Source organism: Poecilia latipinna, unplaced genomic scaffold, assembly GCF_001443285.1.
Source record: "Poecilia latipinna isolate Pla-1442-1.1 unplaced genomic scaffold, P_latipinna-1.0 Scaffold405, whole genome shotgun sequence".
Lineage (NCBI taxonomy): Eukaryota > Metazoa > Chordata > Actinopteri > Cyprinodontiformes > Poeciliidae > Poecilia > Poecilia latipinna.
The window spans coordinates 311337-338553 of NW_015113021.1; the positions used below are offsets into that span (position 1 = coordinate 311337).

General features: G+C 38.4%; 1 protein-coding gene across 1 annotated transcript; it reads left to right on the top strand.

Moving 5' to 3' along the window:
- Positions 1 to 6: 6 nt before the first annotated feature.
- Positions 7 to 27217, top strand: cplx2b (complexin 2b). Its single transcript, XM_015037434.1, has 4 exons — positions 7 to 135; positions 16733 to 16899; positions 23053 to 23228; positions 24594 to 27217. Exons 2-4 carry the CDS (start codon positions 16869 to 16871, stop codon positions 24786 to 24788), a joined length of 402 nt encoding a protein of 133 aa, XP_014892920.1. The 5' UTR covers positions 7 to 135; positions 16733 to 16868; the 3' UTR covers positions 24789 to 27217.

Here is a 27217-nt window from a genome sequence, read left to right on the forward strand (position 1 = left end):
GTAATAGTGCGCAGGAGGGGGTGTTGGTGGTGGCGGTGGTGGAGAGAGAGACGGGATATAGGACGGGCATCACACGGAGGTTTGGCTGCAGACTCGCCGGGATCCCTTTCGCCTCGCCCTCTCCAGACGCATCAGGTCAGTAAAACCAAACGCGCCGTGCGCAGAGAAAATATCCTGGGAGGGGCTCCGGGGAGGGTCGCTTGGTGTTTTGCTTATTTCTCTGATGAGCTGCTCCTCTGTTGCAGCTCGTATGGTTTTAGGGAGGTGAGGTTTTTATCTAAATTATTATTGCCACTGTTGTCGGTGTGTGACGGTGCAGATAGGCGTATTCAGGCGGCTTTGGCGAGCTGCAAAATCCAGGAAACAGCGCGCTCTCCGAAACCGCGGGGTTTGTGTTAGTTCTGCACAAACTGCGGATGATTATACTCCCTCCTCCGTCACCCACCTGCGTCTTCTCCCTCCGTCCAGGTGAAGGCGGAACCTGCCGCCATACCGCCTGGATGAGAGAGTACGTGATGAGACAGGGAGGAGGTGGCGGTTTTTCCACTAAAAAACCATTGATGGGGAGGAGGCAGGAGGCCGGCTCGGGTCCTCCGCAGTGCCTTCACCAGCAGCCAGCATCTCGGCTGCTGATGGATGATGGAGAGTCTGAATTATTTATAGCAGCCACAGCATTGATTAGCTTTATGTAATTCGCCCCGGAGCTGAGAGGGGGCCGCCACACTGGTCGGTGTTGTTTGGTGCTTCACGGAAATACGATTTGCAATCAATGGGTGCGTGTGCGTGCCACTGTGCACGCGCATCTACAACAAATCCTGTTTGATGGGAGGTGTGTGGAAATGGGTGAGAAACAGCCAATCACATGGAGAGACCTGAGCCATAGTAACTCACTCTGCAGCGCTGAAGAAATATAAATAACACAAAAACCAGACATTTATTTACTTTAATTACTTACATCTGTCTCATCTTTTTTTTCTCCGCTTAGCTAAATAAATCAACTTTTTTATTTCTTTTTTATTTCTCTGTCTAGACAGCAATAAATTCAATTTCACCACACAAACAGCTGTTATGAAATTTAAAGAATAGAGCACTGTTTATTTTAAGATCTTGATTTAATCAAAATGTTAGATTTTTCTTTCAACCCAGTTTTTTTTTTTTTGTCTCTATTCTTGTCATCTTTGTTTCTGTACAATTGTCTCTGCCTCTCCGATCTGCTGCTTGAACCAGACGTGACCAGATGAGATTATTAAATAAAGTCTAAAATGAATAAGACTGACTGTTTTGTGTACGCATGGAAACAACTAAAATGAATTGAAAAGAGCTCAAACCAACAGAAAAAACTGAAGCTGAATTGGTTTTCTCCCATACTTGGATTAAAGAGACGGATTTTGTTTCGCTCTTCATTTCTCGGGTTTGGTTATCAAGAACATTTCCTCAAGTCCTTAAAACTCCTTGTTATAGTTTAGAAAACAAATTATCACCACAGAAGCATAACTTTTATGAATCCATAAACGAGCCACTCTGACGGTTGTAAGAAAGCACAATAAATATTTACTGAGAAATAACGTATTGATCTGAACTGAATGTTTCTACATACATTTCTATAAAACATCCTCTACAGCTGGCTTAAATACCTTGGCTCTTGATTTATTTTGACTCTTTGTAACACTGACTGTGCTCAAGGCTTGTTAAGCAGATGCTTCCCTTGCCCGCTGTTATGTTTTGGTAACACCTTCGATAAACTGTTAAAGCCCTCAAGAGGTTTCTCAGAGCAGGAAAGAATGTGACTGAAAAACAAGCCAACGTTTTTTTACAGTTAGCTGAAATCTGTATCTCTCTCCGGCAGCAAGTAGTTTTTTTATTTGTTTTCATTTTAGAGGATATAAAAGCACCACATTAGCATTGCACATTTTCTTTATGTGGATTTAGTCCTAGCTGGGCTGGAGACTGTGTTTATCATTTGTAAAAAGCCACTACTGAAGTTGTTCTAACAAATGTTAACCGCAATATTTAGTAATACATTTCTATTGTCTATATTTTTTGTTCTCAATGATTACTTATGTATTATGCGATCTTTTGTATAGATGTGGTTTAGTGGATTTTTTTAGATAAACTCCTCACTGCAGGTTTGCTGGGTTAAAGCAGAGAGTTTCAATTTGCCAATTTATTTCTCTTTGGCCATTCTGCATCAGGAAATACAAAACATTTTGGCTCAGATAAACTAGATCAGCAATATAACATGACACTCTGCCAGCAGTTGCCTTGTTTTTCTGTCTGCAAACCTTGACAAGAACTAAGATGAGTGTTTCTCCAAAGGATTGTGTTTTTTATTTCAGTTAAACAATGCACATTTTACTGATCCATTCTTGTTGATTCATAATTTTGTCTCAATGTTGGATTTGATCTGGCAATTCGAGCTAATCCTGAAACCTGAGATCTTTTGTACTCAACCAGTGCATTGAGTCTCTGTACTCTTCTAAAGAAAACACAAACTTTACAGAATTGTTTGAATTTGCAACATCTGACTTTTCTATTTTATTTTATTTATTTATTTTTTTGTCTTTTTTAACAATTAGTTAGACTCTGGTTTGAATGATAACTCATCAGTGAAGCATGCATCTTTTTAATCTAATCGCTGAAATAGCGTGTATCGGCAACCAAACTATTGTATGCTTCCATCTCTGAGCTGTCTGCTGTGTTTTGAGGAGAATATGCTTTCATTATCGGCGTCACTGTGCTGTTCTCATGACAAAAAAAAAATGCTGGCAGAGCTGAGCAAATGAATAAAGCTGCAGCTTCGATGGCTTTGTTCTTCTTAGCAGTGAGAGTTTTGAGTGACAGCGGCGCACAAAGGTTTGCCCAGTGTGTTGGCTTCCGTGCTCCCATCTGATGCAAACACGGACCTCCGCATATGTGAGCCGTCTCGGTTCTGATCCGCCATCAGCCCGCATTTAACATCCTGCTCTTTCACTGTTTCTGAGAGGAAACCCTACAACTTCCAGATTGAGACTGCATGATGACATATGAGAACATCTTACTAAATTAAAATATCATCAAAAAACAAAACTCATAGACATAGGGAGCCTCATTACAATTTACTGCAATAATAGACTCAATATGGAAAACACCTAAGTGAAAAAAGTTAGTCCCTTTATACAACATACAGTGCTCTCTAACTCCAGCTGTGGGGTTGGAGAAAATCTACGCATTTCATGAGGAACCATTTGATAAAAAGTCATTTCTAAGAACGGAGTGGGCGATTAATTTTCCCAAAAGCTCACTGGAGTAACTGCATTTTTTATTTAGGGCCAGATCAGTAGCTGGACTCAATCTTTCCAGTAACATATTTCATAATGAACTCTGAATACTTTTTGAGTTGATTTCTGGCAATAGCAGTCATTGGAACTGAACAATAGAAATTAAAACCAAAATGAAAAATGTGCAATTTACGACATGATTAGGTAAGGCTTGTCAAATATTGCAAGTTTTGTGAAGAGATGCCAAATGTTTAGGGAAATAACTTTTAATTTCTGTTGATTTTATACTATGTAACACTCTCTGTGATCTTCATTAGATGGGGCGCTGACGTATGTGTCAGTGAGACTCCATGCAGGCTGAGTTATTGGAAACAAAAAATAAATGTTTCAGTCTATTATAATATTAGTATTGTGGAAAGGTTAAATGATGTTATATTATCCAGCCTTTACTTTAAAATGATTTTATCATCCTAGTCTGGTTTAAATGCATAGATTCTTTGCTCTCACATTGTAATGTTCTAAAATATTCAAAATCCTCAGACCTTAAACACAAGCTACACTCACAAGATGCGAAATTAGATATTTCTTGTCATCCTGTGTGCAATTGTGAACTGGAAGAGAGTTTAGAGAGGTTTTTCTTTATGTATGATCTTTTAAAACAAAAGTAGAGCACAGTGGAGCCTGCACCTTTGAGTTGTCAAAAGTTGACATTTCTGAATTTTTAACAGTTGTACGCTCTGACACAAACTGGTGTAGCCAATAGTTGGAGGATATCCCTAACTGTGGAGAAGAGAGTATCTGGTGTCTGAAAAATTGTCTCCTTCTCAAGAGTCACAATGCAAGATCAGAATGTCATCACAATTTTCTCTCCTTTGTCGTTGCTCTTTTTCTCGGTGTCAGTAGCAGGTGTAGCTCTAGTCGCTTTTACCACGAGACAAATACACATCACGGCTCACAGCATGACAGCTTTGCACACATTATTTTGAAAATTTCTGCCTCTTTTGCTGTGAATGAATGTGTTTCAGAGGGTGCCGTTTTCAGTGTGAAAGCCTCAATACAAGCTGCTCCGGTGAGGCTGCTTGTGTGTCAACGCATGTCGCTTTTGGTGATACCGCCTTTCTAGAGTGGCCTTGAGAGCCTGCATTTGTGGGTTATTGGGCTTTAGTGCACACACAATGGTCCTGACATGGGTGGACAGACAAAGAAATATATTTTTTTTATTATTACTTTGTTTTATTTAACCTTTATTTTACCAGGATATCAGGGGGATTTGGCCAAGAGGCAGCAACAGATACATCAACAGTAATCTTGAAAATAAGAGCATTTTGATATATATATATATATATATATATATATATATATATATATATATATATATATATATATATATATATATATATATATATATAGTGGAATATTAATTACTATCCAAAATTAATATGTCATGCATTTTTAATTTTGTATTTCTACTGATCACCATGAGCCAGTTCAGGTTGGACCAGGACGTCTGAGGGTGCACTTCATTTAAGAGACGACCTTTTTCTTTTTCTCTGAACTGGACAATTGCTTTTCCTGTTGGCCATTTTATTTGTCTTCCCTTGTGATGAAGGGACGATGACTCAAAACATGCAAAGTTTTTCTTTTGTGTTCAAAATTAGTCGATTTACCCACCCGCCCGTCCTTTATTGACATATCTGAGCGTGAAAACCATAACTCTGCCAGCGCTCTCTTGATATCATTCTCATAGATATCTCAGGCTTCCTGTTAGGTATGTCTGTGTCTCTGCATATCTTTGTTCCTCTGTTTGTCTCGCCGTCCACCTGTCAGTTTCCTCCCACCTACTCAGGTTCCCTCACCAGCTCATAAAACGTCTCGACTCCAAATCGATGAGTCATTCTGAAAAACTGAGTCACTGACGCTCCTCTGGCTGATTATGAGTCTCGCACCTGTGTTAGATTTCATCTTTGTTTCCCCATTAGATGACTCACTGTAAAATATTTGACATTTATTGCTTCTTAATGACCACTCAGACAGTTAATGGGCTTTTGGTGGGCCGCGGCTCGGAATTGCGCGACATGATTTTGACCTCTTCAATTTTCCGCTGGAATGACTGAACTCCCTCATAATTTTTCTCATATACTGGTCTGCATGTCCGGTGAGGAACCTGGGAGCCTGGCATCTCTGTTACTTCAAGAGACACATTTCAACAAAACATTTGCACTTTTTTTTTTAGACTTATGTTCAAACTGTAATAATAAAGAAATATTTTTAGACTTTTGGGGGATTTACAGGCTTAGATGCAGCCCTGGTGTAAACATCACATGTTCTCCCAGTAACTCTTTGTTGTGTGATTGCATCAGTTCATTTTCTCCTGCTCAACTCAGCAGTGTGCAAGTTCTTCTTCTTTCCACCTGTCTCTCCATCGCTGATGCAAAGAGCCTCCGTTGCCTCGGTAATGACCCTTTGGCACCTGTTGCTGTGGATCTCCGAGTTGGCGTCACTCAGACAGCAAAGGTGTAGTTGACTTAGGAGGAGACAGAGCAGCCTGTGAGGCAGAGACAGGCTGCTCTGCTGCTTTTACTTCTCTGCTGATTTTATTTCCTGTCTGTAAGTCCTGCTTGAAGGAGAAAAATCTTCCCCTTTTTGTTTGATTGCACAAACACAAACAAAAAGGGAAGCCAGGTTCTGCTGAGAAGATTATTCTAAGAAGAAAGCGCCTGAAAGACATGTTGTAGCAATTATAGAATATTTGTTAATGGATAAAAATGATTTCAAGGTAGTGTTCTTACAAGAATAAGTCATTGTGAGGCTTTTTTTTTTTTTTTTTTGCTTGCTGCATTTACGATCTTGATAAAACTAGTGATCAAAAGTAAAGCCCGGCCAACTTGTAAATTTGATTTTGATCGGTTTCTCTGGTTTTATTTCACACAGGTTTATTTTATTCTTGACTTTTGTCTATTATCTATCATTACTGTCCCTTTCTTATTATAATTTCTGTAGTTATGATATACTTGTGAGGGACATAAAAGAGCATTTTATGTTATGAGATCCTTTTTTCCCCCCCAACAATAATTTTCCATGAGACTCTTGTCCACAGGTGTCCTCTGACAAAGCTCCGCCCCCACATTTCAACCAGAGCTCAACATGTTGTGTCACCCCTCAGAAAACACACAAGGTTTATTGTTCAGTCAGGCGTTTAATGAATCTCTTCATCCAGAAAACCCTGCTAATTACCTGCACAGCGGTCTTCAAAGCCTAGTTAAAGAGGTTGAGGTCGGTTCACCTGGAAGCCACCTTGAAGAGCCTTTTCATGTCCCGCGTGAAGTGGTGAGGTTAGGGATTTCCTTTGAGTCGCCTGTTCAACATGGCGCTGTCACTGCGTTTATCACAGAGCTCCTCACACTGACAGCCAGTGATAGGAAATGAGACGGTTCGTTTCCCCATCTACAGTGTTCGACATCATGTAGAATAATGTCAAAGAAGGCACATAGATGTAAGAAGCTTATATACATATGTATATTTTTACAACATATCAACACAGGGTGCAGCAATGGTCAAAAGAGCAATGCTTTTAGCAAGCCAGTCAAGCAAGTAGAGAGCTGGGTTTGGCTTTAGTCAATAATAGTCTGATAAGAAGTTTCTTTTCCGATCAAGTTGGCTCAGCCGCAGTCACAGTTTTTCCCATCCTGTCACGATGTGCATTGGGATCAATGGTGTGAAATTTATTGTTCTGCTGCATTTGGAGTTACTTTTGCCATGAAGTCAACTTCTTATATTCTTTTTTTTTTTTTTCATTTTTAAGCATTAACTGACCGTCTGGTAATGACATTTTGATCTTCTGAAGTCGACCAAACATTATAAGCTCAATTAATCAGAAAGCTGTGAGTTTCACTTTCAACTCCAAACATCCAGAACATAAATGCATATTATTAGATCAATGGTGCCGTATGATTAGAGGTATGACATGAAAAATCTGTGCCAGCATGGCTTACCTGGTGATCAAATTGTTTGCTGCTCTGGGAAATGTATTATAGTGATTTCATTGGTGTTATTTACCTGTGTCATATTTGAAGGGAGTTTTCTGACCCACATTCAGAATCAATCTTGGACTTAAAACTGTGAAAATGAAGACATAACAAAGTAACTAACGGGTGCAGGAGGATCCAAACAGGAACAATATTTTGGCAGCGTCTGAAATGGAAGGAGATTAAATAAGGGAAGACGGATCACAGAATAGAAACGGTGGATTGATATCGAATGTTCTTACAGTTTCGACAGGCTTGTGTTATTGTGGCAAAGATTATTGTCGACCCAGTGATCAGAAAGTGGAAGTGGTTCATAGCAATGGGGCAGATTGCTGGAGAGCAGACAGTCACGCCAAGGCTGAATGGTGGCAAGGCTGCAGGGAATGACCAGAGTGAGCTAGAGGACCGAGAGCTTTGTTTTCATATTGGAAAGTGAATTCTGGATTGATACAAATCTGGAAAAAAATCAGATCCCAATCCAGACCGTTTATACATGCATAACAAAAAATTAAACCAAAACAAAAAAGTCAACAATTCAAGCTACTTTCTGAGAAAGTCATACTACAGCCAAACTATAAGGAAGAAATAGTCTAAATTAAACCCCCCAGGATCGTATCTCTGGGGTTAAGAGATTAGTATTTGGATTGTGTTACCAAATTAAATAATCATGACATAATTGGAATAATCCTGGGTGACATAAATGCAGAATCCAGTGTTTCCCGCTTTGTTCGCATGTTTGGCTCTCCATCTCCCAGCAGCATTCATCACTGCACTTGAGCAGTTGGCAGGCGTAACAAACCTCGCCGCCCACACAGCCTCGCCGCCCACCCTCCCAGCATGCCTCTGGCCACTTACCACACTCCTCTTAACCCTGATGGAGTGAAGAGGAGGGGCAGCGAAGTGAGCACTTATCGACAGAAAAGGACAAAAAAACAACTAAGGCGAGAAACAAACGGTGCCAATATTCTTCTCCAATACATCACAATGTCGCCGCTGAATGCCTCACATCATGTCTTGTATTCCCATTCGGGACGCTTTTGAAAAATTTAACTTTATTTCCAACCTCAATCCAGGTCATTTTGGTGTATGTAACATTTTTTACTTACAGTTATATTTTTGAGCTGTTAGATCACAAAAGACTTTGATATTATTCTTGTAGTCGACTTGAATCACAAATTTGTAGTAACTCAAAGGGACTTTTGGCTATTCTTGAAATCCAGATGCTATAATGTGACTGGTTTCATGTTTTACTTACACACGATAGTTTTCTGTAATTAAATCTCAGTTTGTGTAACTTTACCCGTTGTGTTTGAGCCAAATCTGTCCTGCACATGAGAGCAGACCGTCCAACTGCGTGTAAAAGTGTCCAAATTGTTTCTCTTAGGACATCTGTCCCACAAAGACACTACAAGAAAATGTCTATTTTCTTTAACATTTATTTATTCATTTTGTTTTCCAGTCAGTGGTAAACATAGCTTGGTTCTAAGGTCTTTCTTTATATTCTATTGTACTCTACTCTATGCAGCAATTGCATTTCAACAAGCATGAAGTGCAAATGCTATCTGTGATAAAACTAAGCAGATCCAATTATCAAACAGCTTGTATTAACCTTTTGCAGCATTATCTCCCACTAATACTTTCCTGAATGACTTCATCAGTCTCCTATATTGTTCTGGAGGAATTTAGATCCACTTTTCTCACTCCAGTTCATTGAGATTTATCGGTTTTTGTCCTTTCTCTTTCACATTTATACTACAGCATTTCAGTGAGGTTAATATTTAATTATGACTGGGTTATTGGTACACCTTAATTATTTTCTCTTTTTAGCCATTCTGTTCTCGTTCTGCTGAAGTTTTGGTAATCATTGTTCTGTTTGATCTGAGCTTTAGTTGTCAAAAACATGGGCTCACATTTAAGACTAGAATATGTTGGTGTGCAAAAGAGCTCGTGGTTGACTCGGTGACAGTGAGGGGAGGTCCATCTTGGTGTTGTTTTAACAAATAACTATAATTCAGAGCTGCAAACTGCTAGATGTTTTGCTTTCAAAGAGGCAATCATTGTGATAGCAATCACTTAATCAAACAAGAGTGTACTTAGTTTTTCGCCCAGCTTTTCCAACTGGGCTTTGAAAATATTGGATATTTTTGTGCACTTGAGGCCTGATTTAAGTAACAGAATGTGGTTACAATCAGATAATTTTCAGCAATGATTATACTTTACAGCTAAAGCATTTAAAAAAAAATAAAAGCAAGCAGCCTTTCATGACTGAGCGTTTTTCATATTTGCTGGCAAAAATAGGGGCTTTCCAATATGTTTTTGACTATTTTCTCTTTGCTCTAATTGCTCTTTGCTCTGCCTCTGGCAGCTTTATGCTTTAATCTGATTCATTTAGCACTGGAGTGCCTTCGCTGCTTTGCCTTATAATTTTCCTCTCTTACCCTGAGTTTTGTCCCTTAGTCTTCCTGACATTTTCATCCACTCCATGCTTTTTTCTTTCCCATTATCTCACTTGCATCCTTTGCCCTAATTTCTCTTTTAATTTATCTCTTCTGTCTCTCTTTTTCTCCCTCTTGGTCTTTCTCATTCTTCAGTCACATGACTGCAAGACAAATGAGTGAATGCCTCACTGGTGATGTATATCCTCCTTCCTGCCCCTCCTTGATCCATCCTCCTGAAGAGAGGAGACAGAGAGGTCTGCAGATACTTGGACTTTATCAAAAGTAGACAAAGAAATGCCTCCATTTCCAAACATCATCATCAAGCCCCAAACCTCGTGCTATTTTTTAAACCTATTTCCCATGAGCCATGGGGATTGCTAGTATCGCTTTATGAAAGCTGATATGTATGTTTTTATCTTTAATCGTGTGAACTTTAATCAAATTTTTTTGAAGATTGGTCCATTTTATTTTTTTTAACCACAGACATATCTGGCAGCATTTTAGTTTTACAGAACATTTTTTTTTACTTTTCTAAAGTGAGATGCTTGAATTTATAAAAGATATTTAGATTTTTTTTTTCTAAAATAAGATAACTTAAACAAAATAAAGAACCAATACTTTCCTTTTTAAAATTGAAGTACTTTAGATATTAACTTGAAAATAAAAATTAACACAAGTCACTCATCAAAGATATTCAGAAGGCTATTGGGTTGGAATTTAAATTACACAGTGGCTTTTTATAGACTAAAAATAAACCCTATCTGTCTTCTGGTCCGCTAGATTACCAGTCATTAATGAAATGGAGTAGGGTGATGAATTTAATGACTTGCTAAGATAAGAAACAGTGGAAGCAGAAAGCTAAGAGATCAAGAACTTTTATCATTGGCTTTGTGTCCATTATATCTGAAACTCTTACAAGAGAAATATCCTCACCTTTACTTTTAAATTTGAGAGTTTTGCAGGTTAGCAGATAAAAAAAAAAACTAAGAAGTGGTGATGGAGTAGCAAATGAGTGACATTTTTGATGAGAGCTGGTGGGGAAATATCAGCAGATGATTAAATGTCAACAAACGAACAGCTTCTGCTTCTGTCAAAGGCGAACGTGTCGGCAGTGTTACATGATCTTTTGTCTTTTCAGGTTCTTTTGTCTTCATGCTGAATGGATTCACTCAGAAAATGTCACCAGCTGTTTAGTTCCACTCCATCACCAGTTGGCTTTTCGGTGACTGTCGTTGTTTTGGTTTTTTGTTAGCCTTTTGTAGCTTCTGTGAGTTTCATGCAAATTACAGTTCCAGTTGTAAACCCCTCTGTTTGTGCCACATCATTTTATTCATTTCTATTCATAAGTAAATTAGTATTTTGCCTATTATCCACTTGAACATGTTTATATGTCTCTGCCCAGTTGTTTGGCCATTTTTTATTGTCTGTTTTGCTCTGTATTTTATTGGCTTTAGATAGTGTTCATGATTCATGCAGTAAAACATAAATAAATTAAATAAACTGACCTAGGTTGGGTGCCAATTTTCCTCTGGTATTAAATCATGTGATAGCTAAGGGCTAATTGAGCTGAAAAGCCATTTTAATCTACTGCTTACACACTTGTTCATGCAGATATTTTATTTTGACTGAACTCATTTTCTCTTAATTGTTTGAAGAAATTATCAAGTTATCTTTCACTGTCCTACAAAACTGTTAAAACCACATCACATCTCTGCTTTCTATGGGTGATGGTGCTTCAGGTGGTTCAGGCACTGTTTGTGAATTTTCTGCGACCAATTTTTAATTTCTTTTTTTTTTTTTACCTGGACATACATTTGGGACAGGATGAATGGAAATTATATCCAATTTGGTTTAGATCACATCATTTATGTGAAAATTAAAGACAAGCATATTCTAATGGCATTATGTGGAAATCTGACATACAGCCAGGGACACACCAAAGCATGATACTATCAGACATGATACTTGTTATCTGTCACTTAAGAGAGTTTTATGATGATTAGGTCAAAAGGGTTTTCAGCATGTGACTACATCTTCTCAAAATAAAGAATGCTTTCATTTCAAGAGGGCAATAAGAGCTGGGAAAATTCGCATGAATTTAGTCACTATCTTTGCATTCGCAGTCGAGGTGTCTTTCTACGTGAACATCCATGGGTCCTTGTCAAGTCTAGCGTACAGTTTCATCCAACGCTGCTGCAAAGCGTGGTTACACTGTGAGTGTAATAAAATGAGTGGTTAAAAATGGTAGTTACGAAGAATAAAAGATTCTAAATTTAAGCTGGTTTCCATCCATTACTGTAATGTTCAGGCAGCGTCACATTCCAGGCAGATCAAATAGGCTGCCAGCATTAAAAATTCAATCAGATCCTGCACGGAAATAGATTGTGAAGGATCATAGTTCATCTGTGATGCTGTTGTACAAATGCAGAGCCACACAAACGTCTTGTTAGGTTTCATTAAAGTCTGAAATATGTAAGCTAAAATTAGTTTTCTAACTCTGAAAATCCGTCAACATTAACCCAGGCCAAAAGAAAAAATGAAGTCAAAGTCAGTGGAGCAGCCTCTTTTTTTTCCTGCCAGCTTGTGCTGAGGGAATAATTTGTTGGCAGGAAGTCGTATGAATTAATAATGTTTTTGAGTGGTGAGATTGCTCGTTGGCAGATCTGAGAGCGTGGCACATCGTTAGCAGGTCATCATTAATTTATCCACCAGTGTCTGCAACATTCGTCTGCAGCCTTTGGTGACTTTTGCATTGTAAATGAATTATTTTGTAAAACGAACAGAAGTTTTTCATTTCAGAGATACACATATTTATTGTGTTGTCACAGCCTACAGTTTGTATAAAGGAGGTGATTTTAACCAAGAAGGAATGTTAAAATGCATTCTGAAGAATGTACAAAAGAATCAGGTTGCCACCAGTGCAGAGCTTGCTCAACAGCGGGTGCATGCAAATCCATATAAATGTATAGTGAGGACTTTTGAGCAAGAAGGACAGCAAAAACTGTTCTACAAAACATGTCAGGGACACACTGACGTTTAGCAGGAAGTTCAAAAAGTTAGTTTGTGTGATGAATCCTCTTTTTCATCTACAGGAGAATCCCTCAGATTTATCCCAAAACCACTGCCATGAAAAAAAGATGCAATAAAAATATCCTCCAAGAACAATTTCTTCCAACAATCCAGGAGAATATTTTCAGCATGATGAGGGACTGGTTTATAACAAACTTTGAGAATTTGGTTGGCATACTCCCCAGAAGAGTGTTAGCTCCCCAGATGCACATCCACTGTGATATGGAGGACTACAGAAGTTATGCAGAAGAAGGATCAATGCTGTAATTTTATGTATTTACTAACAACAGTCAATGCAACAAATACAATCTTTTAAATGGCTGTACAGTATTAAATGAAACAAAAACAGAACACATTTTTGCAACAGCCAAGTTTCTTTCATGATTTTTTTGGCAAAAAAAATTGGAAGCTTCACTTTGTTGCCGTTTGAAAGGATTTTTATTTTTTTTTTATTAGATTGGAAAGTAGAATTAACTATGTCTGCTCCTTCTCTCCTCTTCCCTTCTTGGTCTGGTTGTCAGTTTTGTGTCAACACAGGATGACAGGCTACCTGCCAGGCTTCTATCCCAGGCACTCTACAAATGAGTTTCATTCTTTTCATGTCCCTTAAACTTGAGAGACAGCAGATATTTACTGGTAGTTGATGTGCAGATGAGTTCTGTTTCGATGTCTGGTGGTTGAAGCTTCACTTTGACCTTCATAAAGACCAAAAAACCAAGACTGACACTGTTTCAGCTACAATAAATGTAATTAGGATACATCACTGAAATTTATGCTATCAGCACTTTAGTAGACTTTGGAAATGTATTGACTAAGTCTTTACTTATACCTTAACATCTAATCTTTGTATACAAACAAATTAAAGGGGGCTTTGTTTACATTTCAACAATGTACGGGCTGCACAGCCAACTGAGACAAAGTGTTAAATAATTTTATCTGGTGGAACGAAATAAAAATCTGTAGGAAAATTATGTGATCCTTCCCTACATATCTGATTCTAAAACCAGCAGAGAAACCATCACTGCTATAAGAAATGTGTATATATTTTTGTTTTGTTTTGTTTTCCGTCTTTTCTTTTCTTCTCTCATCTCCTCTTGTTCAGCTGTCATGTACATGCGCTGCTAACGTATTCATGGTGCCATTCCTATCCCAGTCTTCAGCCGGTAAACTAGGAAACAACTTCCAATTAAATGGGTCGGATCAGTGAGCCACCCTGCCTGGCCCTGATAACATTATCCCACGTCATGCACTGCTGCCAGCGCCTGGATTATAAAATAATGATAAAGAAAATTAAGAAGAAGACCAAAGAGTGATGGAGGGAAATGGTTTTGGAAGATGAGGCGAGGGAGGCTTACCCTCAGGCACTGTCATCACTAATTGTATACTATATATTTGGTTCTCTGTGAATACGCAGGGTTATGTAAGATTTCAAAGCTCTTCCACTATCACCAGAACCAAAAACTTCAATATGCTGTTGAGCTTCCGGTCCAAAGCTATCCGCCTACTGATAAGGCTCTTACATAACGAATTCATTTCTCCTGAGTCTGAGGAGTCTTCCTGGAGGCAGGTAGAAGCGTTTCCTATGATAATTTCCTATGAATTGTTATGGAGAGCAAATATTATATTGTTTTTTTTTTATATTGTTGTTTTTTTTTCTTCTATTGTGTTTTCTACAACTGAAATGTTGCAGATTTACTAAATCCAGGAATATTTCCCTTAGATTAGTTTTTTAGATCCGAATAGTCAAAAATTATGGTATGCCAAACATGAGGACTGTGAGTCCTTTCCTTGCCGATGCTGTTGTCCAAGAGCCGCGTCTTTCCTTTATTCTATTACTGAGTCCTGGAGTCTGTCTCTGCAAAGATAAGAGAACTGCTCTTTTGCCAGACCACAATCACCACACAGACCATGTCGTTAATGCAGAAGATAAAAGCCAGTTTGCTGCTGGTGGGAAGGAACAGATGGAAAAAATCCATACATCTCTAAATGTAACAAGGGGAAATTATTTCCTTTTATTATTTTATTTGTTTATTTTTGCCGTAATTTCCTACAGGAACATCTGGTATTTATATTATACACGGGACGTTCTGTAACATATGGCTGTAGCCAGATTAAAAGACACATTTCTCTCTTATTTCATTATTACATCAAACTAAAGTTTTCCTTTTGATGCCCAGCTATCAAAGTGATGTGTGAAATGTGTAAGTCAACCCAAGAACAAAACCAACAGACTCTGAGAAGGTGAGAATAACATTAATCAGAGGGAAACAAAAGACTAATATCATTTTGTTATGATGTTTAGCTGCAGGAGGGACTGGTGCACCTTAACATGAAGTGGAAATACTGAAGCAGCATCTCAGGAGATCTTGGGCACAAATATGTCATCCTACTGATCAATGACTTAAATCAGACAGCCAAATTGGTTACAAAGTGGTTTAAGGACAACAAAGGAAATGTTTTGTGTTGGTCATGTCAAAGCCCTGATATAAGTCCCACAGAAAATCTATTGGGGAAAAAATCAATACGAAGGAAGACGCATGATCTGGTATCAGCCTATATGCAATGCTAACATTTTCTGTCCAGACAGAAGATCCATGTTCATGCCAATTGAAATCAGGCGCTTGTAGCCCTGGAGAATTAGACACAGTTAAAAATGGATTGTTGTCCCGCTCTGCCACATCTCCCCTGTTACCTCCCAGAATAAGCGGCCCAATCTGCTGTCCCATATCATTTCAGCCCTGTTCCATTCAGCACTGGCAAACATTGGTGTAGCATAATGACAATGGGCAGTCGCCGAAGGGAAAATCAGGGGAGCTCCAATTTAAAATAGAATGCTGTTCTGGTTCACTAAGTGTTATAAAGTTGGAGGATTTCATCCTGGCTGACAGTGGTGGAGGAGAGCCAGTATTTAACAGGACAACATTAAGTGCATATACGGGAACATGTTTTGGTTGTAATTGCTCAAATGCCATAGTCAAAGGGATTAGAAACCATGTGAAATAATTTTACTAACTGTGCTCAAAAGCAAGCCAATTTCACATTATGGTTTTAACTTGGGATATTATAAAAAAAAAAAAAAAAAGAAACACCTGACCTGTGTACTCTGTAGTCTACTTAAATCTGTGTGTATGTTCAAGAAACCTCGGCGTTCTTTACTGGACAACTGTGTTTAGACAGATAAATTATTTTTTTGAGTATCGGAGTTAAAGGGACTGAATACACATGTGTATTTATTTGTTCCACTTCACAATTATGTGGTACTTTGTGTTAACATGTCACAAAAATCCCAACAAACTAAGCTTTAAGGAGCATTCATAATTATTCACAGCACTGTATTCTGCAGCTCAAAAAAACAATGTTTTCATTGAACAAAGTAAGCTATCTTCTACATAGATACAAATCATTTATCTTTTCTACTCAAGTAGTAATATTTCTAGCTCTACATTTTGTTCCTGTGTTTTGTTTTTCTTTTGAGACTGCAAGTTTAAACAAGTCATGATTTGTATTCAACTCAAAAATGTGGCTGTTGATTAGCAGGTGTAGAACTTTATTGTCCAGGTTGCATTTTTATTTTACATGTCTTTATATGAGACCTGACTGGATTTGCAATGGGGGGTTTTCTTACAAATTGGGTGGTTCAGATGAATGAAGTAATCATAGCATTAACTTTCCATGAAATATTTATTTTGGTTTGGCAGAATGTGATGACTGATGTGTTTGGATTCAAGTACAGAAAGAGGCCTCAGTATTGATCCACTCTCTTCCCAGAATGGGATTCCTGCCACAGAGGGAATGAGTGTAATAAAGATCTCATTATCTGTCCACGACTTGTACATTTCCCTCACAGTGGCAAAGACGTCAGTGTTTAAAGCTTATGTAATGTGTGTAAATTGAAGCTATATGACTTCATGATGTTCTTTGATTTTTTTTTCTTGCCTTGCAGAAAGTTGTTTGACATTACAACAGAAGAAGAGAAAAGTAAAGGCGACTGGACCAACGAGATAGCTTCAGGCTTGGTGGTTACATGCTTGGTGTTCTTTGACTTTGAGGAAAAACTATTCTACCAAGCAGAAGGAACCATGGATTTTGTAATGAAGCAAGCATTGGGTGGTGAGTATGTGACTACAGTTTCAATGCTCTAAACATTTTTAGTTAGGAAGTAATTGTCAAAGATCCAGAAAATCTCCTGCAGATTCCATTGTAAAGTAAACTTTACAGTAATGATGTTTAGTGCTTATTTAATAAAAATCATGTGATCATTGTTTTTGTTTCTGTATTTATCAGTAGGGAGCATGCCACATTGCTAATAATTTTGCTATTCATCTAATTATCCAAATTAAAAACGTCCCACCTTCAAAGAGAAAGTTGGCACAGAAAAATTTCAAGGAAGATGTTGTTTCTACCAGTATCTTGACGCTGTCCTGAATCCTTGTTATACTGGACAAGACATTCAGAATCCTAGTATTAAAGGTTTAGAGAAAACAAAAAACAGAGACAATGGGGGAATCCAGGTGAGTGAAAGAAAAAGCCCATATACTGGAACAAGTGACAATGGAGTGAAAAAGGTGAGGATGATCAGATGAATGTAGGGCACCTGCCAGGGAGAAACCCTAACCTGAAAAACCTAAAAGTGCACAAAAACAGACTGACAAACTTTTAAAAAAGTTACACATTGGAACAGACTCCAAACCAACAAGCCTGAAGTACAGAACAACTAGTGACAGACTGTGCAAAAATAATTCAGATTCGTCCAGCCCTGAAACAAAGGTGAGGTCTTCTCTGTGTTTATGTTTTCATAAGACCAAAAAAATCAGAATGGATCTGCTGACAAGAACCAGTCTTGAAATATGGACTGTTTGACTCAATAACCTTTATGAAACATGATCAACAACATAAAAGTCTTTCCTGGCTGTGGTTTTTCTTTTATGGTCCCACAATCGTAATCTTGTTCTGCTTCAAACCCGTTGGCCTCCACGTCTCTTCTCATTCACTGAAAACAACATAAAGATGTCAATGTGAATCTTCTTGTAAGTCAAGGGCCTCCAGGCCCAGAGGTCATGCCTCTTTAAATCATTCCCCTCATCTACTTTCATCAGTTCAATGACCACCAAGCCACAATGAAATGAGATTTATTCCTTTACAGCTCAGCTTGCCCTTCGTCTCCCTCCTTCGGCCCGTCTCCCGTTAATTTATCCTCACCACTCATGCCCTGCCGTCCCTCAGCTTTTCCCTTTCTCCTCCTCCTTTACTGCAATCCATTAATCTGAATGCTATTTCGCGTCTCTCTTTACTCAACGTTTGTTCTCTTAATTCTTCCTCTTTTGACTTTTACTCATCTGTTTTCCACTTTTCAGCCGTGCAACCACTGATGGAGCTAATGTAGCTGATGTTAAGATTCAGAAGTTTCACTGATTTTGATGGCAGCCTGCGATCACTTTTAATATTTTCTCCACCTTTAATGTGACATTTACGAATACAAATAAAACGAATCTATTTGATGGACATTATGACACTAAAATAATAAAAGAGAATAGAAACCTAATTTAGCTATGTTTACTATGTTCATGAAAGGTAAAAGAGAAATGAATAGATTTTAAGCAGAAAATTGGACACATTGCTGCTGTGGTGTAACATTTCTCATTCAACACCTGAAGATGTGTAACAACAAAGCTGTTGCTTGAGAGAAAATGTGTTGTGTGTTTAGGCTGAAAAAGGAAAGAAGTCTCCTGATGTGCAATGAACCAGCAAAGTTTTTTATGAACTCATCTTCCCCTTGTTAGCTGAAGCCTGAACTTTAACATTTTAATCATAGACAGCAAGTCCGTAATACTCTTCAACCTCCCGTCATTTGATTCTCACATCCTCCTATTAGCCATGTCACTTTGTCTTTCTATTGGTTCTTCCTTTTCACATTGGATATGAACTTCTCCTTGGTTCTGACCCAGTCCCTTCATGCAGCAGAACCACACACTACCTTCTTCATTCTTTGCATTTTAATTGGCTCTCATCCAACCATCAATCTCAAGTTGAAAGGTCATAATTTACCACCCACAGAGAATCTGTAGAGTGTGGTTGACCCTTTCTCTTTGAACTAGACAGTTCTTATTTCCCTGACACTCGACTGGACTGTATTGGTATATAAAATCAGAAGCCAGCACTATTTGAAGGAGAACTTAAGTTGCTTTTCTGCAGTTCACTTTAGACTGTGTTGGAGAGCCTCAGGTTTAGTCAAAGAAGGTTCATGTCAACCCAAATGACTTCACTGATCAGGCTGAGGTAAAGAAATCATCTCCTGGCCCTTGTTTGACTTTATTGCATTTTATATTTGTGTTAAGTTTATCTAAAGAAAGAGTTTTTGCTTTGTTCAAGATGAAGAGATATTGATGTATTGAATTGTGATAATAATTCACATGAAGGGTTGAAAGTGACATCTTCAGTGTTCATTCTGCTGTCAGTTCTGTTTCAGACTCAAACATCCTGTCTTTCCTTCCTTTATCAGAAAATCAAACCTGTGACGTCCTTGTCTTTTCTCATAAAGAAGCTGAACTGAAAGATAAGGAGGAGATAATAACTGTAGGACCAGTGTTAGGCCGTTCGGACCCGACAGCGTCCAGCCTTCTGTTTCATTTCCTGTGCAGGTGTGAGAAAGATGAACAAGCGAGGATTCAGTGATAACCTGCAGCTGAAAGGCAGTTTAATCAAAGGCTCTAAGATCCAGACAGTTTGTGCTGCTCAGTAGCACTTTGGTATGGATGTGTTAGGTTTCTATGTGAGGATCAAGCAGGTGTTAGTGCTACAAAACAAACAGGATCATGCCGGCTGATGTATGGTGCAGGATTTTAGCCTCTCTTGTGACTTATGTGGGTGTAATTTGGAGGTAGAGGTGATCCATTATTTAAATTAGCTCAATTTTTCAAACCCTTCCACCCCTGCAGCACTGCAATCCATCTGACAGGCTGGAGGAGGAGTCAGCGGTGCACGCCTCATCTATCCCACTTTAACTTTCTTCTTTCACCCCTCATACTTTCCAACTTTGTTTGCACCTCTTTGTCGTAGCTAAATGGTGTTAAAATGTGAAGTGGAAGGAACATTATTCTTTTTTTTTTTTTTACCTTTCCATAAATGTACATATACAAGGTGTAACATTCTCACCTGCAATTACCTTCATGCATCTTCTTTCCTCTTTAGAGAGGCCATCAGGACACCTTGTGTGTATTTACATTACTATTTGTTTGAGATTCGATTAGATTCAGAAGACTGCTTATAACATCTAATAGCAGGTAAAAGAGGTGCAGTTTTTAATCATGACTTCACATTAACAGACAAATATCAGATTTTAGCATAATGCCAATTTACAATGCAGATATCATCCATCTATGCTTTTGTGTCTCAAATAAATATTTTGGTAAAACTTTGTAAAACACAGACAAGGTGGTTGTTGTTGTTGTTGTTTTTCATTTCTCAAGGGAAAAATGGAGATCCAAAGCAACTTGCCTTTTAATAAAAACAATAGTCACCCCATAAACCTAATAAGATATTTTGCTAACACTGGGGAAAAACTACTGATAATACATGGCCAGTTATTTGTTTAAGTTGTTATAGAAACATTTTGGCAGGCTCTTTAATCTAGTTTATTCTGTACTCTGTAGACTCTGAGATTTTACCTTTAATGTTTCTCTCTTTTTGAATTCTAAGGTAGCTTCATTTAAATTAAATTTTGTTGTTTTTATTTTAAAAAATGCTGAGGTTTAATTTTATGGAAAATGAAGGAAATCAAAGAATTACATCCTTGACACAAAGGTGTTTGCAAACATGCCTGCACTTATTTGAGTGTTTTAACACATTGAAGCACCCACATCAGGCAGCCTGACCTTAACCCGACTCCCCAGTGAGTCCACTGGAACATTTCACTGCCCGGTTTCTCCCACCAGCTGAGTGCTAATTTGTCAACCTCAGGTTTGCTGCAAACACACCGCGCTGCAGGGCCATTAGGGCCTCTGCATGGGCCTGCTGCTGAGCGACAGGACCTGCCTCCCTCCAGCTCACTCACCCCAGAGGGTGTGTTTCAAGTCACGTTTGACGGCTTCAAGGAACAGTTTGCTCCAGATTGTTCTGCTTCTTCTGCTGTGCCTTATTAGGCCCCAGTTTTAGTATGTCACTGTTTCATAGACATAAATAACCCCAAGTTCATTCTTTTTTTTAAAGAAGGTTGTTTTTTTTTTTTTTTGACACTAGTGGTTTTTATTACCTGACAGGAAATGGGCGGGAAGGAAGAGACGCAGCAAAGATCTGAAGGTTGGAGATTGAACCCAGAACTGATGCATCAAGGACTATACCTTCTGTATTTCTTCCACTACACAATACAACGTCCCAAAACTTCCAGTTCTGATTTAAAGCGCTACGACGGGTTTCAGAAAGAGTAAAAATACCGACTAATGCCGGGACTTAAGATCATGTTCATTCGTCATCTCATACCCCACGATTCAACAGCTTGGAAATTTTGGGATTTGGCTGGACCATTGCAACATGTGGATATTTTTATTTTTTAGTCGTTGTGTTTATGATTTGCTGATTTGTTTTGGGTCAGTTGAGCCCCTCTGGATGCCCCCCAATTACTTGCTACCCCACTGACTTTTTTTTTTTTTTTCAGTTCAAACAAACAAATGAGACGTAAATGTAAAGCCCAACACATCTCCACTGGCCTCATCTTCCCACTCCTATGAAAATATTCTGGAGGCGCCATTGTTTCAGGTCATTGTCCTGTTGATGACTCAGTTTGTGATGGCCTCACGTTTCACTCTTAAATACGTTGCTGTACGGATCAGCTGCCATATTATTTTTTACAAAAAATAGTTTTTCCCTTTCTGCTCTTTTGGGCACCTCACGCCCCGACTAAAGGGTGAACTGTTAATTGTTTTAAGTACAAAATCTCCCACCTGTTAATGTCTATTTTTTAGTGAGTACTAAAAGCATAGTGGTGTCCTGGTTGCCTTCACACAAATAGGTTTTCCAAATTTCCTGCTACCTTGAGAGTGTGACGATGTCATCGTCCTGTGTGAAGGTGGTTCGGTTCATGCTTTCAGTATAATCTCCAGCATCACAAGATCATGATAAACAAGAGCAAAACAATATAAGAAATGGAAAACATACATTAGAGTACATAACATGACCTAAAAAACATTCGGTTTCCAGTTGGCACGCAGCATTACCACAAGATTCATTGCAGAAAACAGATTTCCCTCTGGTGTTTCTCGACTCTGTTCTTGCTTTTCTTCAAATGAACAATCTCAGCTGTCAAACACACAGAATCTGTTTTCAGGTTCTGGTCTAACAAAGGGGTTTCTCAGAAAAGCAGGCCACCAGCCAGGCCGTCCTTACACCAGCGCCCGAGAGGCAGATCAATACTCAGATGAAGTTTTCTCTCTGCTGGACAATCCATAATTCATACACTCTCAGGTGGTCCTGTATTTACTATTGATCGGACTGAGGTAACAACAGCATTATTGATATGTTGCTTTGATGTCTGGGGAACATCTTTTCTAAAAAACGAAGAAATTATCTGGTTTTAAGATACAGAGAAAAGCCTAACATGAAATAATCCCAAGGCATCTCTCTCAAGGAAATTTAACCCAGTGTATGGTCAGCCTGAACCACTGATATAAACTGGCACAAATCATAAACTTTTGGAAGAGCTTTCCAATATCTAATAATTTCAAGGTTTGTCATCATTTCCAGGCTTTAGATTATGGTGAATTTATTTTTTGAAGGAAAATCTTTGAGAGTCAAACCTTTTTTGCTTTGCTTTTTACCAATCACTGTCACTATTTGTGTGAATAATCAACAACTCCATGTAAAAAAAAAAAAGCTGACTTTTTAATACATTGGCTACATAACATGAAGCAGAACTTGAAACTTGTAATTCATGATCAGTGTGGACCCAGAATGTTTACACACAGGTAGGTGGGACAGATGGCCGACACCGGACGGAAGAATGTGTCGTCCCTGGCCTCGTTCGTTCTCTGAAAATCGTCCAGCTGGCTCCTCTTCGTCTGTCTTGTTTATGAGACATCTTAAGGATCTGCAGTTCATCCAGTCACAACATAATCCTCAAGAAATGCTGAGTTTGAAATATAAAATGTGGCAACTTTCTGTTTTAAATGCAGTTTAATCTCAGAAAAACTGTCATTTACACAATCTGAGTTCGTGTTTGTTTGATTGTTGGGATCCTCGTTAACCACATATGTTTGCCTGACCTCGGTCCAGGGGCCACCAAGGACATGGGTAAGATGCTCGGTGGGGAGGAAGAGAAGGATCCGGATGCAGCGAAGAAAGAAGAGGAGCGACAGGAGGCGCTGAGGCAACAGGAGGAGGAGAGAAAGGCCAAACATGCCCGAATGGAGGCAGAGAGGGAAAAAGTACGACAGACCATCAGGGACAAGGTAAATATTTATAAATTATTATGAGATATTAAGTTTGACCATCTCTATCCAGAGTGACGAATTTAAATGATGTGAATATTCTCCCTTCTAAGCAGACTTTCTTGCAGTATCTCACTGTGGTCAGTATTTGGCTAGTCCAGTCCTGACAACAAAACATGCAGTGACGATGAACAGAAACGAGAACATTCTCCTCTGATCTGGGACAGCTTATTTCCTGAAAGGCTTTGTTTTAGCCTCATTTTCTTCATCTTTGTTGCAGCGTTCCACTTTTATGACCAAGTGGAAGAGCTTCAGGCTTTAGCTCATTTGATCGAAAATACCTCACTCTGATCAACGCCGCTTACAGCCAAAAATACTTCCAGCATTCCAAGCTACAGAAGACCAGCTTCTTATTTATATTATTGGAGGTGCCACAAGAGCTACAACAAAGCTGTTTTTGATGCTTTATAGAGGTGAAATCTTTTTATACGCTACAGCAATCAAATTGGGCTATTTTTCAAGTCGTCCTTTTCCCCTGCTCAACTGATTATTGATGCAAAAGATGTATTTCAGGCATTGTGGGATGTTTGAGCTTCTGTCTGTGATAATGACCTCATTAAGGGATTGTCAGAGCACGCTTGAGATGGGTTGTTATTTCTGATATTGATCACGTGGGTTCAAAACATTACCATTTCAACCTGAAGTTGTGTTGCATCTGACAAAAATTCAGCTCCTTACTTTCTCCTGATATCTTTAGAGAATCCACTTCTTTGACAGACTCTTTTCTTTGAGACTCTTCAAAGTTTTCAGCTTCGGAAATTGAATTTAGATCAATTATTTTGGAAATTATTTGGACTCATAGGACTTATTTAAAGTTAAATATGTCAAAAAATGTTATAATTTCAGTCATGTTTGATGCCAGCCAATCAAGAGAGTATAAAAACTCAATCCTAAGCATTTTTGCTTGAAATGGTTTCCTCTTGAAATAAGAAAATGTGTGTGTATTGCGCTTTTGTCCATTAGAAATTGTCCTTTTTATTAAACTCTCTTGTCACCTTCATGTCAAGCAGCTGTGTCACCCTGCAAAAATGTGTTTCTTAAGGTTTAATTAACAATGACATATTTGCTTGTTTAAATAAAAGAAAATCATCAGATTATTCTCCGTAACTTAGAAGTGTGATCTATGCTTTTCTTGAATGAGCTTCTCTTTTTTTTGTAATTTCCAACCAATCTTTTGTAAATTATTGTAATGTAATTCCAAAAGAGAAAATCAAATATAATTTAATTCTCTTGCACAAGCTACAAGGTGAACAAAAAGACTTAAATAGAGTTAGGATTAATTCCCTCTGTCTTCCTCTTCCCACCGCCTGTTTTTCTGCCTGCCAGTACGGCTTGAAAAAGAAGGAGGAAAAGGAGGCGGAGGAGAAAGCAGCCATGGAGCAGGCATGTGAGGGATCACTGACACGCCCGAAGAAGGCGATCCCGAGAGGCTGCGGAGACGACGAAGAGGATGAGGAGAGCATCCTCGACACTGTCCTTAAGTACCTTCCCGGACCTCTGCAGGACATGTTCAAGAAGTAAAACAGAAACACAAAGCGAATCAAACGAACCCTAAATTTAGGGTCCGTTCAGGCCTGAGGCCAGGCTGCAGGGCAACGGGGAAGCAGGGATCTTTGTGTCGGGGACTTTGGGTCAAGATTATATGTCAAATGGCTTTGATTGTAGATGTTTGAGTTTCAAAATTCGTCAGGAGCAAAAAGGATCTGGGAGGGGGCAGAGGTTTCTCAAACTTTTAGAGGCTGCACACTGCCTTTGTAGAGACCTTTTACTTCTTTCTTTTCTACTCTTCAAAGATTTCATTATTTGAATTTCTTTTTCCTGCATTATCCTTTCATCTGCCAGGTAGTGCATGTTCTATCCTTTTCTTACTTTTATTGTGTGTTAATTTAGATTGAAGCGTTTGTCACATTCCTTTAATGAAGAACAACATTCCACAGTGCACGCGTTTTCAAAGAGCACTGCCACCACGTTTTCCAGCAAGCTTGAGTCACCATAGTGGGCGTTTTCTACTTTTACAAGCCTAAAGAAGGTCTTTCAATGACATTTGCTACATTAGAAACGTTTTTAGGACATGTGCCTTCATATCATCTCCTCTTACAGAGGAAGTCGTAAGTGAGGGATTAATTTGTGAGTCAATGTAGTTGTTAAAAAAAAACAGTTTTTGGAATGATCTATTTTGTGTTAAAATAGCACTATTTTTCACACAGAGGTGTTCAGAAAATCCTTTAAGAGACCGTTTTGTTTTACAAATAAATTGCCAACAGCTTATTAGACTGCCATCAAGTAAAAAAAAAAATTTTAAGCAGGCTGAAAACTAGAAAATTTTATATTCAAGCAGATCTTCCATAAACCTTTGAATAATTTTATTTTTGTTTGTGTAAACAAATGGGAAAAAAAACATATAAACAAAGTTAGCAGTCTCATTCACTTAGACAATCAAACAACTCAACCCTGAAACGCTTGGAGTATCTCCTTACTCCTATCATCGATGGTTGATAAGTATTTGCTCATTTAGATCACAAACTCATATTTAATTTTGTCTTGTCATTATTATAATTTAATGGATATTACTTATCAGGCAATGATTGAGAGTACTGTTTCTTTTATTTTGTTAACGTGCTGCAAAAATTTATTTCAGTGCAACCAAGATTGTTATTTTTCGATGTTCACCTCAAGTGAAGCTCATCGACATCAAGACCAAAGAAATCCTGGTGAGATCTCTCTGTTTCTTTCGTCGCCACCAGTTTGCTTGCTGGTGGAAAACTCTGCCGTACTGCGTAGAAAACAAAAGTTTAGGCCAAACCGGAGAGGAAACGGGTGTGTGACCTGTTGCATCTCACTGCCTGAAGAGCTGATAGTACTTCACTTTCCTGCATCTTTTAGTTCAACTAAAGAAAAACAAATAAAAAACTATAGTGATTCGTCACGTCGTATTTGAGTAGATGTACTGTGATTCAGCAACAATCGCTAGTGAAAGTACTTGAATATATGGACGTTCTTGGGTAAAAACAAAGCATGTCGGTCATTCCTAAACAACCTGATGGCGAGTCAGTGGTTAGTTATGCAGCGTGTGTGATTAATACATTGTTCCAATGTAAATAAATTTAGAGATTAATAGGACTGATGATGACGCTGCACACTGTAAAACCTGTTCCTTTATTTTAATCATTTTCTAGCTCAGATAGGACTTTTCACTAGACAAAGCCATATTGTTTAGACTGCAATAATTACTTAAAATGATTTAAAAAAAAAACAGTATATTTCAACATTGAAGCTGTCTGATGTTTGTTTTCTGTTATAAAATTAGACAGAATGTTTCTGTTTGTAAATCTTCATCACTATCTTGTATACTTTATGTATACGCAAGAAAAATATATAGAAAGAAGAACCCATTGTTAGAAGTGTCTCTGTGTATTATATGTGAACTGTAAGTGTGTGCGTGTTTCTATGTGTGTCTTTCTACATGTCTGTGATGTGAGACCACGTTGTTGATTCGCAAACTGTAAATGTGTCTTTGAGCTATAATGTGCAGAGGAAGAAGCTGATTTTGTCTCCTAGTTGTGCCATGCCAGAAGAAGAAAACAAAAAAAAAAAGATACTCAACACATTCCTTTTATATATTGAGCATGCAAGTGTTTGGTAGAGACAAGAATAAACCGAATGTCACACACCAAGAAATATATGTGTTTAATCGTGAGCTGCTGTTTCTGTAGGAGTCTCCAGGCAACAGAATCTGTGCATTGGATCCAGAAAATCAGCTCTATCTGGGGCTTGAGGAGTCTTTCATGTTTTTTTTTTGTTTTGTTTTTTTGCTTTCCGAGTTAAATAAGTGGAGGCTTCATAGTTTGTATTTTTTGGATGTTAAGCAAATATAAATGCATTGAGAGCAGGAAATACTTCATGTGATTTCCAAAAACACTGCCCCTTTTTGCTCCCTAATTTGAAAAAAA

Excerpts from the sequence above, each read along its gene's own strand:
- cplx2b (XM_015037434.1), top strand. The coding sequence starts at position 16,869 with ATGGATTTTGTAATGAAGCAAGCATTGGGTG. Across the intron at positions 16,900-23,052 it reads AATGAAGCAAGCATTGGGTG|GGGCCACCAAGGACATGGGT; the intron begins GTGAGTATGTGA and ends ACCTCGGTCCAG. Across the intron at positions 23,229-24,593 it reads GACAGACCATCAGGGACAAG|TACGGCTTGAAAAAGAAGGA; the intron begins GTAAATATTTAT and ends TCTGCCTGCCAG.